This window comes from Lemur catta, chromosome 14 (assembly GCF_020740605.2).
Source record: "Lemur catta isolate mLemCat1 chromosome 14, mLemCat1.pri, whole genome shotgun sequence".
Taxonomy (NCBI): Eukaryota; Metazoa; Chordata; class Mammalia; order Primates; family Lemuridae; genus Lemur; species Lemur catta.
The window spans coordinates 7753379-7768443 of NC_059141.1; the positions used below are offsets into that span (position 1 = coordinate 7753379).

A 15065-nucleotide genomic window follows, 5' to 3' on the forward strand; every position below is an offset into this window, starting at 1 on the left:
GCTCTGAAGGCCTGGCCCCCCCTCTTGGTGACAATACCCAGGCCTCATCCCCCGTGATCTGGGGCCCCTCCACCTCCACTTACAATTTCAATTGCCTCTGAGGAGGTGCCCAAGGCCATGGCCCCCAGCTCCTTCTGGGAGGGTTTCTCTGGCACCTGCAAGTGTGGCTCCTGGTTGGGGGCCAGCCCTCGCGTGACTGGATGCTGGATTTTTGCCGCAGTATTCACAAGGGCTTCAGTCTCCTCGAAGCTTGACCTGGGGGAGCAAAGAGCATCTTTAGGGTCTTCTCATTGGAAACCCCACCGAAGCCCCAACTGAGTCATCCCAAGGGATGCTGGACTTTCAGGAGGGCGTGGACCAGGTCTTCAGGGGTCCAGCCACCCCCCTAGGGCCATGTGACAAGGGAGGGGCAGAAGCACAGATGCCACTGGCTATGGGCACGAGCTCTGCAGTTGAGCAGAGGACCCAGCGCTTGGTTGCATATGCTGGGGGGGAAGCAATTTGGGTACCGTGCCTCAGTTTCCTTTTCTATAAGATGGAGACAATGTACGTCTCTGTGAGGATTAAATGAGATGCTGCATGTCTATAAAGCACCTGACACAGTGCCTATTCTATGCCACTACTGTTGTAATAACATCACCATTAGCACCACTTTTGCACCACCCTGCAGAGTCTCTGTAAGTTAGGGAGTCAGAGAGAGAGCTTTTACTCCTGCTCAGTGAGGGGCAGGTACACAAGGACAGCAAGGTCCAAATCTCAGAGCAACACCCCACATTCACCTGATGAAACATAACACTGCTCAGAGCATGAACCCTGATGAATGCAAATATTCACACCCATATCAATAATATACGTTTATCGGGCACTTGGTGCGTGCCGGGCACGCTGACAAGAGCTTCCCATGCAGCATCTCTTTGGAAGACAGGTACCCTGTCCCCATGATACAGTCAGGGACATGCTGGAAGACTGACAGCCTGCTTTAATCTCCACAAAATCCTGACGAGGTCTGTTTTATTATTACTCTCACTCTGCACTCAGGTAAACTGAGGCATGGGATGGTCAGGTGACTCACATCGGGTCACACAACCAGAAGGGGTGGAGGCGGGATTCAGGCTCTGCGTGCTGTGCCACGCCGCCCCCATCGGACAGAGGACAGAACGAAGTGTGCATGCGCGGGGGGAGAATGGGGGCATCGCACAGTCTGCTGCTGAAGGATTTCTCCCTAGTGCCAAGGGCAGCCGTAACAAAACCAACACACTCACGTCCCTATGGACATTCGGACACTGAAACGTGGGCTGCCTGGATCTGCGCAAGCGAAACGAAGTCAGGAGAAGGGAGGGAAGGTGCTTGGAGGCAACTGGTCGCGATGGAAGGCGTACCCTGAACACGGCGTCGGGGACTCCGACATGCAGACCGGAGGAGACTTGACGGGGCTCTCCTGAGAAGTGTCAAACATAAGGTACAAGGCCTGCTTCTTCGGGGCGTCATCGTCCTGCTGCAGGGATCAAAGTCACACATCAGCTTGGGTACCGCTGGCCTGAACGTGCCCCCGAGATAAAAGCCAGAGCACTCTTCAATGGGGGAAAGTAACTCATCAGGGAAAAGGTTCATTTTCCTCGAGCCACCAGGAAGAGAGGAGGAGTGGGGCCGGGCTTGGAGCCAGGTGGGGAGGATGGGAGGGAAAGAGGAGGCAGAGAAAGCTCGACTGGGTGCAGGAGGGAATCAGCAAGGGGACAATGAGCTGATGCCATTGGTGCACTGGACCCCTTGGATCTATCAACATTTACTGGCCACCCTCATGGGGCCAGGAACCCGCCAGCCACTGAGGATGAGCAGAGGGTAAGGCAAGATCCCAGTCCAGGGATGTCCACACTTGGACAAGCCCAGGGCAGGGTCTGGGCCTGGGGAGCAGCTTGGCTGGACTAGTGCACAGGGATTGTGCCATGGAGGATGCCAGGCCCAGAAATGGGGACTGGCATCTGTCAGTGAAGGGAAGACCTCCACATGCCCTGGGGTCCCCAAAGAAGCCACGGCCAGCGAGCACACTGCTCTGCACCACCGTGAAAATCCGAGTGTCTCTGTGCTTCCTAAGCAGGGCACACTCTTCGCGAAATTCACCCATGAGGCCCGCCAATGCACCAGTCAGGGGATGGCGCCCAACAAGCAGGAGCACCCTGTGGCTTCAGTCCACTTAAATCAAAGCCATCAAAACACACGAATGCTCAGTGGTAAAATGTCTCGCCCTCAGCGTTATGTGGGTGGCCTCAACTCTCTGACCGCAGAGGTAAGCGAACACCCTTTCGGCAATGCAGGAGGGATGAGGACAAAGTCCACGCGCTTTCCTCCAGGAGCTCTGACCTCACTGACTTGGCTCTTGAGCTAAGTCTATATATGGGCACATTTTCCTGCCCAAGCTTCAGGTCCAACTTACAGCAACCTGTGGTTGAAAAGCAGCAACCCTAGAATCTACAAACGATGCAAAGAAAGATGAAGATAAAAGCAACATGCCCAGGGCTATTTAGTGTTGTGAGCAGGCCCTGCTACGATGTCTCTGAGGGCATGAGACATCGCGGGACAACAGGGAGACCTCACGCATGGAACAAAACGCCCTGGGGCAGCAGGTGTTGAGCCAGGGGAACAAAATGCCCTGGGGCAGCAGGTGTTGAGCCAGGGAAGACAGCCACCCATTGTAAACACTTAAAAATGGGACGAAAAGCTTATTGCCCAAAGGACAATATTCAGTTACTTAAAAACAATTTGTCAAAAATAGCTAATACACACATTAAAAACACCTCCCACCCTTTTCAAAGAAATCTATCACTTTCTCCCTGAAAATGCCACATGAAGTGGATTGAGCACAAACCTCTAGCCCCAGCCCATCATCACCGGGCACCCAGGACACAGTGGGGACAGAGAGTGCACGATTTGGGGCGTGGGCTCCCAGAGATGCTCCGCACAGGGGAGCAGCCCCTGCAGGCAGGAAAGTGAGTCCCCAACAGGCCCCAAGCAGAACTTACAGGTAAGGAGGTGCCGATTTTTTCCATATATTCGATTTCATAGGAGTTTCTGTAATCATCCAACTCTGCAAAAAACACAGAAAGCAAGGTTAGTGCCTGAGATAAAAAAGGGAAGATTTGAGCCGGGCAGGGTGAGGCCTGGAACAGGGTTCTGGGCAGCTGGGGGTGCCCGCTAACTAGAGACGTACAGTATAGCCAAGAGGGGGGCTCAGCTCAGCTGTTTTCAGACCACCGGTAAACTCCTTGCTGTAAAGGGGCTTCTGCCATTAGGGAGTCTGAGAGTCCCGGGACATCCAATGGTACAAACACACACAGGTCTGAGTGTGGACAGATGTGGACACTCTGCACTTTTTCCAGATCAGAGAGTGTGTGCACTTGGGGTGTGGGTGGGTCTTCTCCGTAGCTGTCATGTGCAGCATGTGAAATGATACATCCTGATGACATCTGGGAACTGGACTCATGCTGGTCCATTCAGCTATAGCCACGCTCTGAAGCGAGGGAAGAATGACATTGCTCCTTCAGTATGGCTTGTAAGAGAAGCCTCTCAAGTCCCTCAAACCTCTCCCAAAATTCCACAGTGCCTATGGGGCTAGTTCAAATCAAATTTTTGAAAGCAAAGACTACTAAAGTCCAAGTAGGTAGAGAAATGACCTATTTCAAATTGATTTGGTGACTTTAGGCTGCAAAGACTATTCCAGACAGTCAACAGAGACTAGAAACCCCACTGCCTGCTTCAGGGACCTGGGCAGTCCCATCTGGCAACAGCTCTGACACTCAGCTGAGCTTGCATACCTACTATGCATAACTACAAACTGCATACCTACTATGTTCCTGGCACACAGTGGTGAATGAGACCACAATGGACTTCTGGCCTCACGGAAGCCACAGTCTAGAGCTACCAGATGCTCCTTTTCTACTTAGAAAGAAAACCAAGATATGATGAGTGACATGCTCAGAAACCAGCTGTGAAAAAGCCTTCGTGGCAATCCGTAAAGCTGACTGCGATTTTTTTTAAATGAAAATAAGTATAAACAGCAGTTCTGGTTTAAAGTCCCTTTATTTCTCCATAGTGTTGAATGCATCACTGAAAAAAAAATGATTCTTTAATATCAGTTTAGAATGAGATATTTCTTGGAAGATTTTCTCAAATCCTTCAAGTGTGTGTGGTTGTGGCTGAATAAACTCAAGCACTTAAACATGTGGACAACTTTTCAGGAATCTCTGAGTCTCCCTGGTGAATCAAACACATCCTTCTAGTAGGGACGACCTGCTCACAGGATTAAAGATGGTTTTGTGGATTAAAGGTCAAAAAGGCCAGGTGTGGTGGCTCACGCCTGTAATGCTAGCACTTTGGGTGGCCAAGGTGGGAGGATGGCTTGAGGCCAGGCGTTCAAGACCAGCCTGAGCAAGAGTGAGACCCCATCTCTATAAAAAAATTGAAAAAAATTAGCCAGGCGTGGTGGTGTACACCTCAGGAGGCTGAGGCAGGAGGATCACTTGAGCCCAGGAGCTCGAGGTTGCAGTGAGCTATGATGGCACCACTGCACTCCAGTCTGGGTGACAGACCAAGTCTACATTCAGTTGTTCTGTCGCTTGGAAAAAGCCCAGAGACTAGCACAAACCGCACCCTCCTGGGCTAGAGTGCAGAAAGTGCGTTTGCAGCCGTCATGTAAGCTGTAGCTTGCGGTCTGTCCCCATGTAAGACTTAATCTCCTCCTCACCGTAAAAATGAGAAGTAGGGGGGAAACAGTGATGGACAAGGTGAGGTGTAGAACCCCAGGGCCATCGTTCTGTTGTTCTATAGACTGTTTGAGTGGAGAAGATAATAGTGAATCAGCTGCTTCCCCCGAGGTATCATTATTCTTGCCAAGGTATTATATACCCCTAAATTATTTAACAGAAACCTCCCAACACACTCCAGAACAGCATGGAGCTCCCAGGACAAGCAAGAGACTACTACAGAGATTCTCCGGGGACTATGGCCCCAGGTGAGTGCCCACCTCTGGCTGCCAGCTCAGCTCCATACAGTGTCCAACTTGCAACCTCAATGCTTCCTGGCAGCTGAATCCAGGGAGTTTGGGGTCACTAAGCTCCCTCACCCGCCTTCTTTCCTACCTGCCAAGAGGGTATCTCTTCGCACTGCCCTGTGTCCCCCATTCCTCCCTTCAGAAGCAGCAACTGATTGTACAACAACGGGTCTTTGACACCCAGAGAAAGGTTTCCATGTGCCTGGTTCCAGGAGGCCCACGCCCCTCCCACATCAACCCCAGGTTACAGACACCTGGAGACGCCCCTTCCGAACATGCCCTGCTCCTTCCAGTCACAGCCATTTTGTGCCCTCGTTTATAATCTACAAACTGGTCTGGAAAGAATGTAATAAAAATCAGTATCTCTTCCTGTCATCTTGGGTGATCGCCGATGTTTTGAGGAAACATCCTCCTGAAATTGGTTTTCAACACCTTATTCATATGCTTTAAATGCTAAGCCTCAAAGGGTTAGGCCTGGGGGTGATGCCACGTCCAACTTTAGCCCCATTTTCACATCATGCCACATGCAGCTGGCAGGCCTGGGTGACGTCAACGGCACCAAGTGGCACATCATCTTTGCAACTAAAGGACATGGTCACCTGCTAAAGCATGTGGCTCCTTCAAGTTGAAGAGGCCCAGAGTTATTTTTAATGGGTCCTGTCATCTGAGGGCTGCTTTTGGTAGTTATTCTACACTGGGACACTGCACGGTGAGAGGGCTTCACTGATGCTTTCATAAGTGCTGAGGTTTGCCGGGGAACCGCAAAGAGCCCTGGGCAGAAGCCGGAAGGATGCAGCAAGTCCCGGTCTTCATTCCCAGGACCGGGGAAGCCAACTCGCCAGAATTCTCCATGCCTACTGACTTATCAAACGGAGCTTGGGGTACCGACACTTTGTAGGATAAAATGAAATAATGTAAGACAAAAGCCCTATGATAGGTTATACAAATGTAAGGGATGGTGATCAGGTGTATTATTGCTTATTGCTAATATTTCTGGAACTTTTAACGTAAGTGACATTCTGTTAGGGGAGAAGAAAAGAGCCCTCTGTAAAGGGACAAGGACATTGTTGCTAACCGCCTCGCCCTCTCCCTTCTAAATGTCTATAGTGTGACGGCTACAGTGGCCCCCTTACAGAAGCCAGAAGGGATGAGGCTCCCGAGAAGGGTGCTTTCCTGTTGGAGGTGGGAAGCGGGGGCTGATGTAGCTGTCGTAGGGAGACAAGGAAACCGGGTGACCACCAAAGGGCCACCCAAGCCTGTGACTCTAAAAACAACTGCTCTCCCAGGGTCTCCTGGACAAACTTCGAAAGGAAGCTTTGTGTAGGCAGAATATAAGCATCCGAAATTCTGAAAAGCATGAGATAGACCTCACCATAAATGCACACTGGTGCCATCCTGAGACCTCATGGGCCTGACCAAGGAAAAGCCTCCGGAGGAAAGAGGTACGATCAAAACCCACCGCGCCTACACCACACCACCACCCGCCTGGTCGGGGGAGGGAGGCCGTTTAACAAGCTCAGTCCCTTTTTAGCAGCAAAGAAGTAGAGATGAGACTTTCATGGTGTGTGATCGTCCTCATAGCAATTTCTACTTAGTTTTGGAAAATTGCTAGAAATCAAGATCTTAGAAAGGAAAACTCACAACCATCACAAAAGCCGGAGTGTTGAAATGCTGACTCAACGCTAGACTCAGCAGCCTCACAAGGGGGGTTGGTGGAGGGAGGGCATCTCGAGGACTGGGAGGACAGAGAACCATCAGATTGGGAAACGGGTAATGCTTCATAAGAAAGGCTCCAGCTCTCCTATTAGCTTTCCTAATAAGGGAACTATAGGGGCACGGTGGCTCATGCCCGTAATCCCAGCACTTCAGGAGGCCAAGACTAGGCGGGAGAATCACTTGAGTCCACTAGTTCAAGACCTGCTTGAGCAACATAGCAAGACCTCGTCTCTAAAAAATAATAAATAAATAAAATTAGCCAGGCGTGGTGGTGCACACCTGTAGTCCCAGCTACTCAGGAGGCTGAGGCAAGAGAATCACTTGGGCCCAGGAGTTCGAGGCCGCAGTGAGCTATGATGATGCCACTGTACTCTAGCCCAGGCAACAGAGTGAGACACCCTGTCTCAAAACAATAAAAAAAAAAAAAAAGAAAGGAAGGAAGTGTAGAAGCCAAGATGTAGGGGGTGGGATGGGGAACTCAACCCCAGTGGAGCAATTTTTTTTTAATTTTGATTTACTCAGTCACACTGGGCCGATGTGTGAATATTTCAAACTGAATACACACAGGAGAAAGAGAGATATTAACGAGCTAAGCAAGGCACCTGGGGCAATTCCAAAGGAAGGGAACACGTCCACCTTAGCAGGCCTGGGCCGAACCTCTGGTTTGGGGCTTGACTAAAACGTGTGGCCACGTTGTCGGAACATCCCGTGGAGTCTAGGAATAACGCTGGCGCCAAGAGACGCCAGGTGGGCTGACTGGCAACGAGAGTTTGACTTGGATGACACTCCCTCAGAGCTGTGCTTAGCAAAATCAGAGAAGGGACAAAAGCCATAAGCCAAGATTGAGCAAAGCTCCAGCGAGCGAGCGCTCAGGACCCGGAATCAGAGGTTGGTGCCGTGGTGCTTAGCAAAAGGCTTGGGGTAAAGGGACAGCTGGTTTCAAGTCTCAGGCTGTTTCAAAACGCAGCCTTCGCTTAGAGCGTGGTGGGAGCCGTGCAGGCGATCTCACAGGAACGACAGCACGGTCACCGGGCCGAGAAGTTTCCTGCCTGGCCTTTCGCTCCCTAGGGGCAGCATTCACCAAGGCAGGGCGGGGGTCCGGCTGGCCCCTGGGTTGCTTACCCTCCGTGGGTGAGTTGAATTTGGTCTCGTTGACAAAGGTGGACAGGTCCGAGGGCTGCGGGTAGTCCTGTTTGTCAGCCTCCAGGTCCACCGTCATGCACGTCCACTTCTGGCTGGTGACCGCCAGCTTTTCCTCGTCCGTCGCATGGACCACCGCGGAGATGACCGGCGGCGTCTCTGGTGTGGCAGCTGGAGAGGGGTCCTGCGAGGGAAAGGGGAGCCGTCTCTCCTCTCGTGCAGACTCTCAGCCCGAAACCACACCCCCCAACTCTGGGGCCCCATGTAGCTGGGACAGGTCCCTGTCAAACCCCTCTGCATGTTCTTCTCAGACTCGGCTGCAAATGGCCCCTCTCGAGGAAACAAATTCTTTGTCCTATGACTACTCTCCATTTATGATGGTTTGTTTCGGCGAATGACCGTGGGCTTAAAAAATATATATATATATATATATCAGGATTTTGTGTCTTGGTTATTTGAAACATTTCCTGCTAGTTTTATTATGACTGTTTTATGCACATAGAGTGCTTCAGGCTCTCACCTGACAATCCTCACGCGAGTCCCCAGAAGTAGAAAAAGGGAGTGTTATCTCCACTTCCATAGGAGAGCGTGGAGCTGCACAGGGCAGGGTGGGAACCCAGACATGTCAGGGAAGAGCTGAGAATGGGACCTTAGCCCCCTATTGCTGGAGCTGGGTGCCTCCCCCCATCGCCCCAAACCTGACCAGGGCCTGCCGGCCGGGGCTTTGCTGGCTCGGACTTGGAGGGGCAGGGGGTCTGCTTGTTTTGTGATCCAGAAATAGCCCCGAATGGTATGGCCTAGTGCTTGAGGACCACCTTCCGTGGTCCATACACAGGGTAGAAGAAGTGGCATATATTTGGAGGAGGAACCAGTGAGAGAGAAACAGGGACTCATATAACGAGCCCAAGCCCCACTTCTTTAGGGGAGGGGGTTCCCTTGTCTTCCCACTCCCAATTTGGCTGCATAATTCAGTGCTCTTGACACAAAAAGTCAGACGACTTTCTCAACCTGATAGTCATATATAAGCTCACAGCAGAGGAACTGGCCAGAATGGACCAGAATGATTCCAGAGACTCCAACTAACATTTTTCCTGAGTGTCTTCCTACTCTCAGGACACACTCTGATCTTCCCCAAATCGAAGGGATCAATATATAATGCCTTGCAAATGCCGAGGGACCCCCCGTGGAGGAGGCAAGAAGTTCCTGAAAACGTGAGCAGGAGGGAGAAAAACCACAGCAGCGTGAAGTCCCCGGGTGAGCAGTGCAGTCGTAGATCAAAGGACTATGTACCTGAGAAGGTGGATCAGAGAGAGGAGACCGTTTTGGCGACTTTTTCACCCTAAAGGTGTCACTGGAAACAAAATGGAAAATGTAAACACAACAACCAGAGGTACAGAACACTCCAGAGCAGCAGAGCTACGGAAGCCACTGCCCCTACAGAGCTGTCTGGCCCGGACCACCCTCCCGTCCACGCCACGCCAGCAAAAACACATCCACACTGACAATCCCTCCTGACTTTTTAACAGCTATTATTTTTGCCCCCAAGGGAAAGATCCATCAAGCTGGAAATCTTTAAAGAGATGGCATTTTGGAGAGCTGACCCAGAAAAACGAAGCTAAATTTAACTAAATGCTCTTATTTTATAAAGCAAATTTTGGTGAGCAGATTAATCTATCTGGACTCTTCCATGAATGTCTGGACCAACTAAGGTGGGGGGAGGGGCCCTAGGCTCATGACACCAATTAATAGGATCCAATTTACAGACGGGCAAAACTACACAGCACTTAATGACACAGCACTTAAGGAACATCAGAAGGAGCCAGAGCAGAAATAGAAAGTTCTGGGTCCTCGGGGAGAATTTGCCGAATCCCTCCTACTCACAGGATCTTTGAGTTTAATGGCTTTCTGTGCTCTGAAAGCTTATGAGGGGGGGGGTCTGGCCAAAGGTAGGGCCAGGGGAGAAATGAGATGATTTTTTATGTCTTTTCCTAACCACGGCTAACAGAGAACATTCATGACTCTTTGCTCCCTTTCTTTCTGCTTCATATAAATAATGGGGGGAGGGGCTGTGAGGCTAAGGAACCATCGGCTCAGACTCCTGAAGGGCCAGTAGGCAGACAGATTCCAGGAGGAAGGGGTGACTTTTAGCACAAACAGTTCCATTCAACCCATGGGACAGTAAGGGGGTCATTTCCACATTCAAAACAGAGGTCTTCTCTGCCCTGCAGACGGGCCCCTGGCCCCCAGCCCCTCCTTGGTACCGTCCCAGCCTTGGCAAATCAACAGCTTTGGGGATGGTCCCTCCCCTTACATCCCACCACCCTCCCCTGCTTGACACATCAACAGGATGGGCAATTTGGCACTCAAGTTCCTTCCTTGTGTTCTCTCAAATAAAATGCTCCAGCAATGGCAATCATAATGAAAAAGAATACTATAAATGGCTATTTACAGCATTTATGCCATTTGCCATAAAATAATGCAATCACAGCTTGAAGCATATATTTATTCATGCATATAAATATATAACTGGATATCCTGCAGTTGCTAAATGGCTTAAAAATACTAAAGAAATCCCTTGGGCGGAAGAGAGCCTAAGAGACTCCACCCTATCCTGGGGCTGCGGATGCCTGGAACCAGGCCAGCTTCCCTTGTAAGGACAGGGAGAAGGTACATGTCTTTGGACCCCTGAGAGCCACTCACAGAACACTCCTGGCCAGGGGAGGCAAAGCGCCTGTGACCCACAGATGGCAGATGAGGCATGCTGACACCAGCCTGGTCTCGAGTGACCAAAGCCCCAGCCCAGGGCAGCCTGGCGATGGCTATCACGGCCGTGTGCTCCACTCCGAGCCGACCCTGCACTGCAGGTGTCCGTGGGCCCCCATTCGGAACAGCCCAAGCCCGTTAGCAAGAACAAGCCACGGCAGTTGCTGCTTGTGGTCAGACTGGGTGGTTATTTTAATGTGAAGCCACAGTACTACTGAAAGCAATCGCCCACTAGCCCAATTTAAAATGAAAGCATGGAATGAGGAATTAAAAAAAATGTGTGAGTTTCAGATGAAGACATCCAATATGCAAGGGGGGAAAGTTCCATTCCTGACAAGCAGGCAGATGTTGGATAACCACGTTTTCACAGCCAAGCATTCTCACGTATGCAATCACAGAAAAATAACCTCTGCTACCGGGAGCCCCATGCCCCGCCGTTCCCCGGCCCAGCACAGAAATATGTCAGTAGCAGCCACGGAGAGGAAATGAAAAGGGCTTGGAAGCAGAAACAAAAGGCAGAACGAAGCACATTTGGCATAAGAGGCAGATTCCATTAAATTTACTTACAACAGAGAACATACAGACATCACATCTTCAACCATCCTAAGACAAGAAGACAAAGAAAAAGAGAGACAGACAGAAGGAACTGACAAAAAAGATAAGTCTGCAGACAACTGGCTATTCGTGGGTTAGGATGCGGCAGCCAGCGCTGTAGCGTCTACGTCCCAGGACGGTGACACCCCAGCTTTTTGGAAAGGGGCTACTGGGGAACAGCTTCTCTTGGTTCTAATCATCCCACAGAGCACTGGTGCCCAGAGAGCTTTGTCACCCCACTGTAGGGTCTTCCAAGCCAGCACCCCCTGTCTGCACTAGAGGTGACAGCACAGATGGCTTAGTGTCCCCAACCTTTGTGGGCTCTGATGAGCAATCGAGAACGTGGCTGGGGACAGACTACGATATAGAGAGTATGTGGTGGGGAAGGAGGCGGCCGTGGCTACAAGTTGAGTCTCACTCCAGAGATGAGGGTGCCTGGCGCTGCAGTCCAGGCGTTTCAGAGTCCTCCTGTTCCACGCTTGAAATAAGTTTCCAACGTGGATTCTATGGAGTCTCTAGGAAGGGCCCAGCGGTAACTGATCTAAGAAAAGTCTACATTTTTGGCCAGGAAGGCCTCCCAGCCACCGCTAGACCGCAGCAGAGAGATCCAAGGCCAAAGCCTGCTACAGAGAACTTCTCGGGAAGCCCCGTGTTCGTCTCGGATGTTCAAGGCTTGAGGGAGCCCATATGGGGGAGACACGGGTCACCCTGCCTCATTCAGGCCAGGCAGACCCAGAGGGGCCAACACTGTGGCCTGCGCTGCTGCACTGTCCCCCACCCCCACCCCGAGACTGATCTCAGCCCTGTTAAATGATGGGCGATACTTCCCATAAGAAGTCTCCAAGCAGGGAACCACACCACACTTGGCCCAGAGTCCCGAGAATGGACCTGCAGTCACCCAAATTGGAGCCCATCTCGGAGTGAATTCTGGAGGCCTGGACACACAGGATCCAAGGGCAGTGCTCTTGGCCTGGTTAAGTGTGTGTGGACCAGACCACATTAGTAATGGCTTCCTGGGGGTTGTACAGATCGCTTGTGCCTTCAGGTTCCATTTATCTCTTCTGAACTTACGGGGCCTTTGGACTCTGGTCTATAAAAGGGGACTAGAGAGGGAAGGAGGCAAAGAAGGGTGCTTCCCCGGGGCTGGTTGGGGTACAGGGAGGGGCCAGGGCCACATTCCTCACTTATGGGCCTCCTGGAACCTCCTGCTGTGTTTGCCTCCCTGGGCTAATGTCTCAAGAATGGCCAGAAACAAATACTGTAAATTGTAACAACATTGTAAAGGACATCTCTCCTGGCTTTTCCAAAAGACAATTCACATGCTAAACAGGGGAGGAGGTCAGTCACCCACAGGGAGGTGACCGGGTCTCTAGGGGGCTGTTCCCTCTCTCTGTGGATCTCCCACACTCCCCTGGAGTTGAACGTCAGGTCTTAGGCTCTAAGTAGCTAGGCCACTGGCTTAGGAAGACAAAAAATCAAGGACTCTTGATCCCAAGGGGGCATGTGGATGGGAAAATGCTACCACCGTGGCCTCAGAGAGGAAGGAAAACATGCATCCTGCCTGGTGCCGTGGCCGCAAGCACAGTGTCATCACAGCAACCAGGGGCGAGGGTAGGGCAGCTGCAGCTCATCCAGCCATGTGACCTTGAGTCGCACCCGCCTCCGGTCCTCACACCCCCCACCCCTGAACTTACGTCTTCAGGGGCGTCTTCTTCTTCTTGGCGGGCTTGTTCAGCCCGTCCCCGTCCACTCCATTGGTTTCCATAGCACTGGCCGGGATCTCAAAGGAAGCTGGGGATTTAGAAGGTGAGCTGGGGGTCTTAGAGGATGTCTTAAAGGGGTCAACGGACTCGTCACAGGCGTCTGGGTCAAAGTTGTATGATTGTTGGGGCAGTTTGGGAGACTCCTGCATTTTTGAGGTGGAAGAAAAAGGGTTAAAATTGGGGTCATCCCACTTGTCAATATCAAACGTGTAGGTACCTTTAGCAATAGGGATGTCATTGGGTTCAGTGGGGGACCTGGGAGGTGAGGCAGGAGTGTTGTCAAGTTTCTCGGGTGTCTTTTTCATCTTTGGCCTCCTTAGGGGCATTTTGGCAACCGGCTTTTTGCCTGTCTTTTTGGTAGGAGGGGGGTTTTCCTGCTGGTTGTCCCAACTGCCCTTGTCCTCAGAATAGTCAAACTCCAGCCTCACTGACAGCCCCTTGGCTGGGGAGTCCTCCTGCCCCCCGCTCTCTGACGGGGTCACCTCCACTGCCTCCGGGGCCGTGGTAACAGGCAGCGTTTTCCTTCCGATGGGGGGTGAGTTCTGCACTCTGCCACCCCCGGAAGCCGGGGGGATGGCCCCTTCTGCACTCTCTGCGTCCAGGGGGCAGGCGGCTTTGGGCACAGCAGCAGGTTCTAGGGGTGTCTCCTCCAATAAGGCTGGGCCAGAACCTTCCGTCTTGGCTGATTCTGTTTTTGTCTCAGATGCCAGATTCTCCTCACTGGCGACAGGACTCTCCTCGGCTGGCTCCTGTGGTGTCTCTTTCACTGGGGGGGTTTCTGGGGGTTTCTTGGTGGTCTGTTTCTTTTTTAAGGAAGGTGGCCGCGGCTTTTTAGTTCGCTTAAGGGTGCTGGAAGCACTGCTGGAACCTGTGCTATATGCATCCGGAGCGAGGGCCACGGCCTCGGGATTGCCTGAGCAAGAAGCACCATCAAAGTCACTGGCTTGCAGGCTAAGAGATCGGGACAGCGTAGACTTAGAGATCGGGACAGAATCCGTGGACTTCCTCCGCGTGTTCACCTTGCACTCCTGATTCTTAGCGTCGCAGGCGCGAGGTTCCAAGGTCTGAAAGTTATCCACCAGCTCGATGTTGTCAAAGTCTAAGTTGTAAGTCCCGCTGCTGGCTATCGGCTTGTCTTCATCGAAGACGGCAGAGAAGGAATGGGACGGAGGACGGAAAGGACTTCCTTCCACCGAGTCACTCCGGGGGCCATCGGGAACGGAGACCGTCTCAGAACCACATCCTGAAGAAACAGAGGAAAAGCCATCATTTAGGGACACAGGACACTTTGCAGGATTTCTCCCCTTGCCCTAGACCATCACTCTCTAGAGCAGAGGTCAACAAACTATAGCCACAGGCCACCCTGGCCCACCACTGGACACCCTGCCTGGGTGTAGATTCTGGCCCAACCCATTATTAGCTCCAGACCCCAGACAGGCTCACCCTCAGTTCCCTCATCTGTAAAATGGGAGTGATAAGAGCTGGTTAAGGAATAGCTCAGATCATTCATTCAAAAACATTTACCAAGTGCCTAATCAAGACCAGGCTCCGTTCTAGGTGCCGGGGATTCAACCATGGACAAAACAGACAAAATCCTTGCCTTCCTGGAAGTCACATTCTTCAAGGAGAAGACAGTGAATAAACAAACAAGTAAAACATATTACAGTCAGAGGGTGATATGTACTAAGGAGAAAAATGAAGCCAGGACAGCAGAGTTGCAATTTTAAAATAAGGCAGTCAGGCAAGGTCCTCTGAGGACCTTGAGCAAAAAATGAAATCAAGGTAAAAGGCATGATCCAGGAGGATTCCTGGGGAGGAAGCAAACCAGGCAGAAGGAACAGCAAGTGCAAAGGCCCTGGGGCAGGAGCACCCCTGGTATGTTGCAGAAATAGCAAAGAGGGCAGCGTGGCTAAAGCAAGGAACAGAAGACAGAGAAATACTGCAAGTAAAGAAAGCCCAGAAAGCTTTCGCAAGTAGCTGCTGTCAGCGGCAAGCCTGTTCCTGAATACTCAGAGCCTTTGTGAGGAACAAAGGGGCCCCCAGGC

The 15065-nt window shown here is 51.6% G+C and overlaps 1 protein-coding gene across 5 annotated transcripts in view; it reads right to left on the reverse strand.

Annotated features, from left to right (window-relative positions):
* TACC2 (transforming acidic coiled-coil containing protein 2) overlaps positions 1 to 15065 on the reverse strand; it is a 172721-nt gene that overhangs the window by 20290 nt on the left and 137366 nt on the right. For all 5 annotated transcript variants that reach the window (XM_045568334.1, XM_045568332.1, XM_045568336.1 and 2 more), the window contains 6 exons: positions 12952 to 14263; positions 9191 to 9251; positions 7883 to 8084; positions 3018 to 3082; positions 1380 to 1495; positions 84 to 255 (listed from right to left, as the gene is read on the reverse strand). In XM_045568334.1, the coding sequence (XP_045424290.1) occupies positions 84 to 255; positions 1380 to 1495; positions 3018 to 3082; positions 7883 to 8084; positions 9191 to 9251; positions 12952 to 14263 (1928 nt within the window). The remainder of the gene's footprint in view (positions 1 to 83; positions 256 to 1379; positions 1496 to 3017; positions 3083 to 7882; positions 8085 to 9190; positions 9252 to 12951; positions 14264 to 15065) is intronic.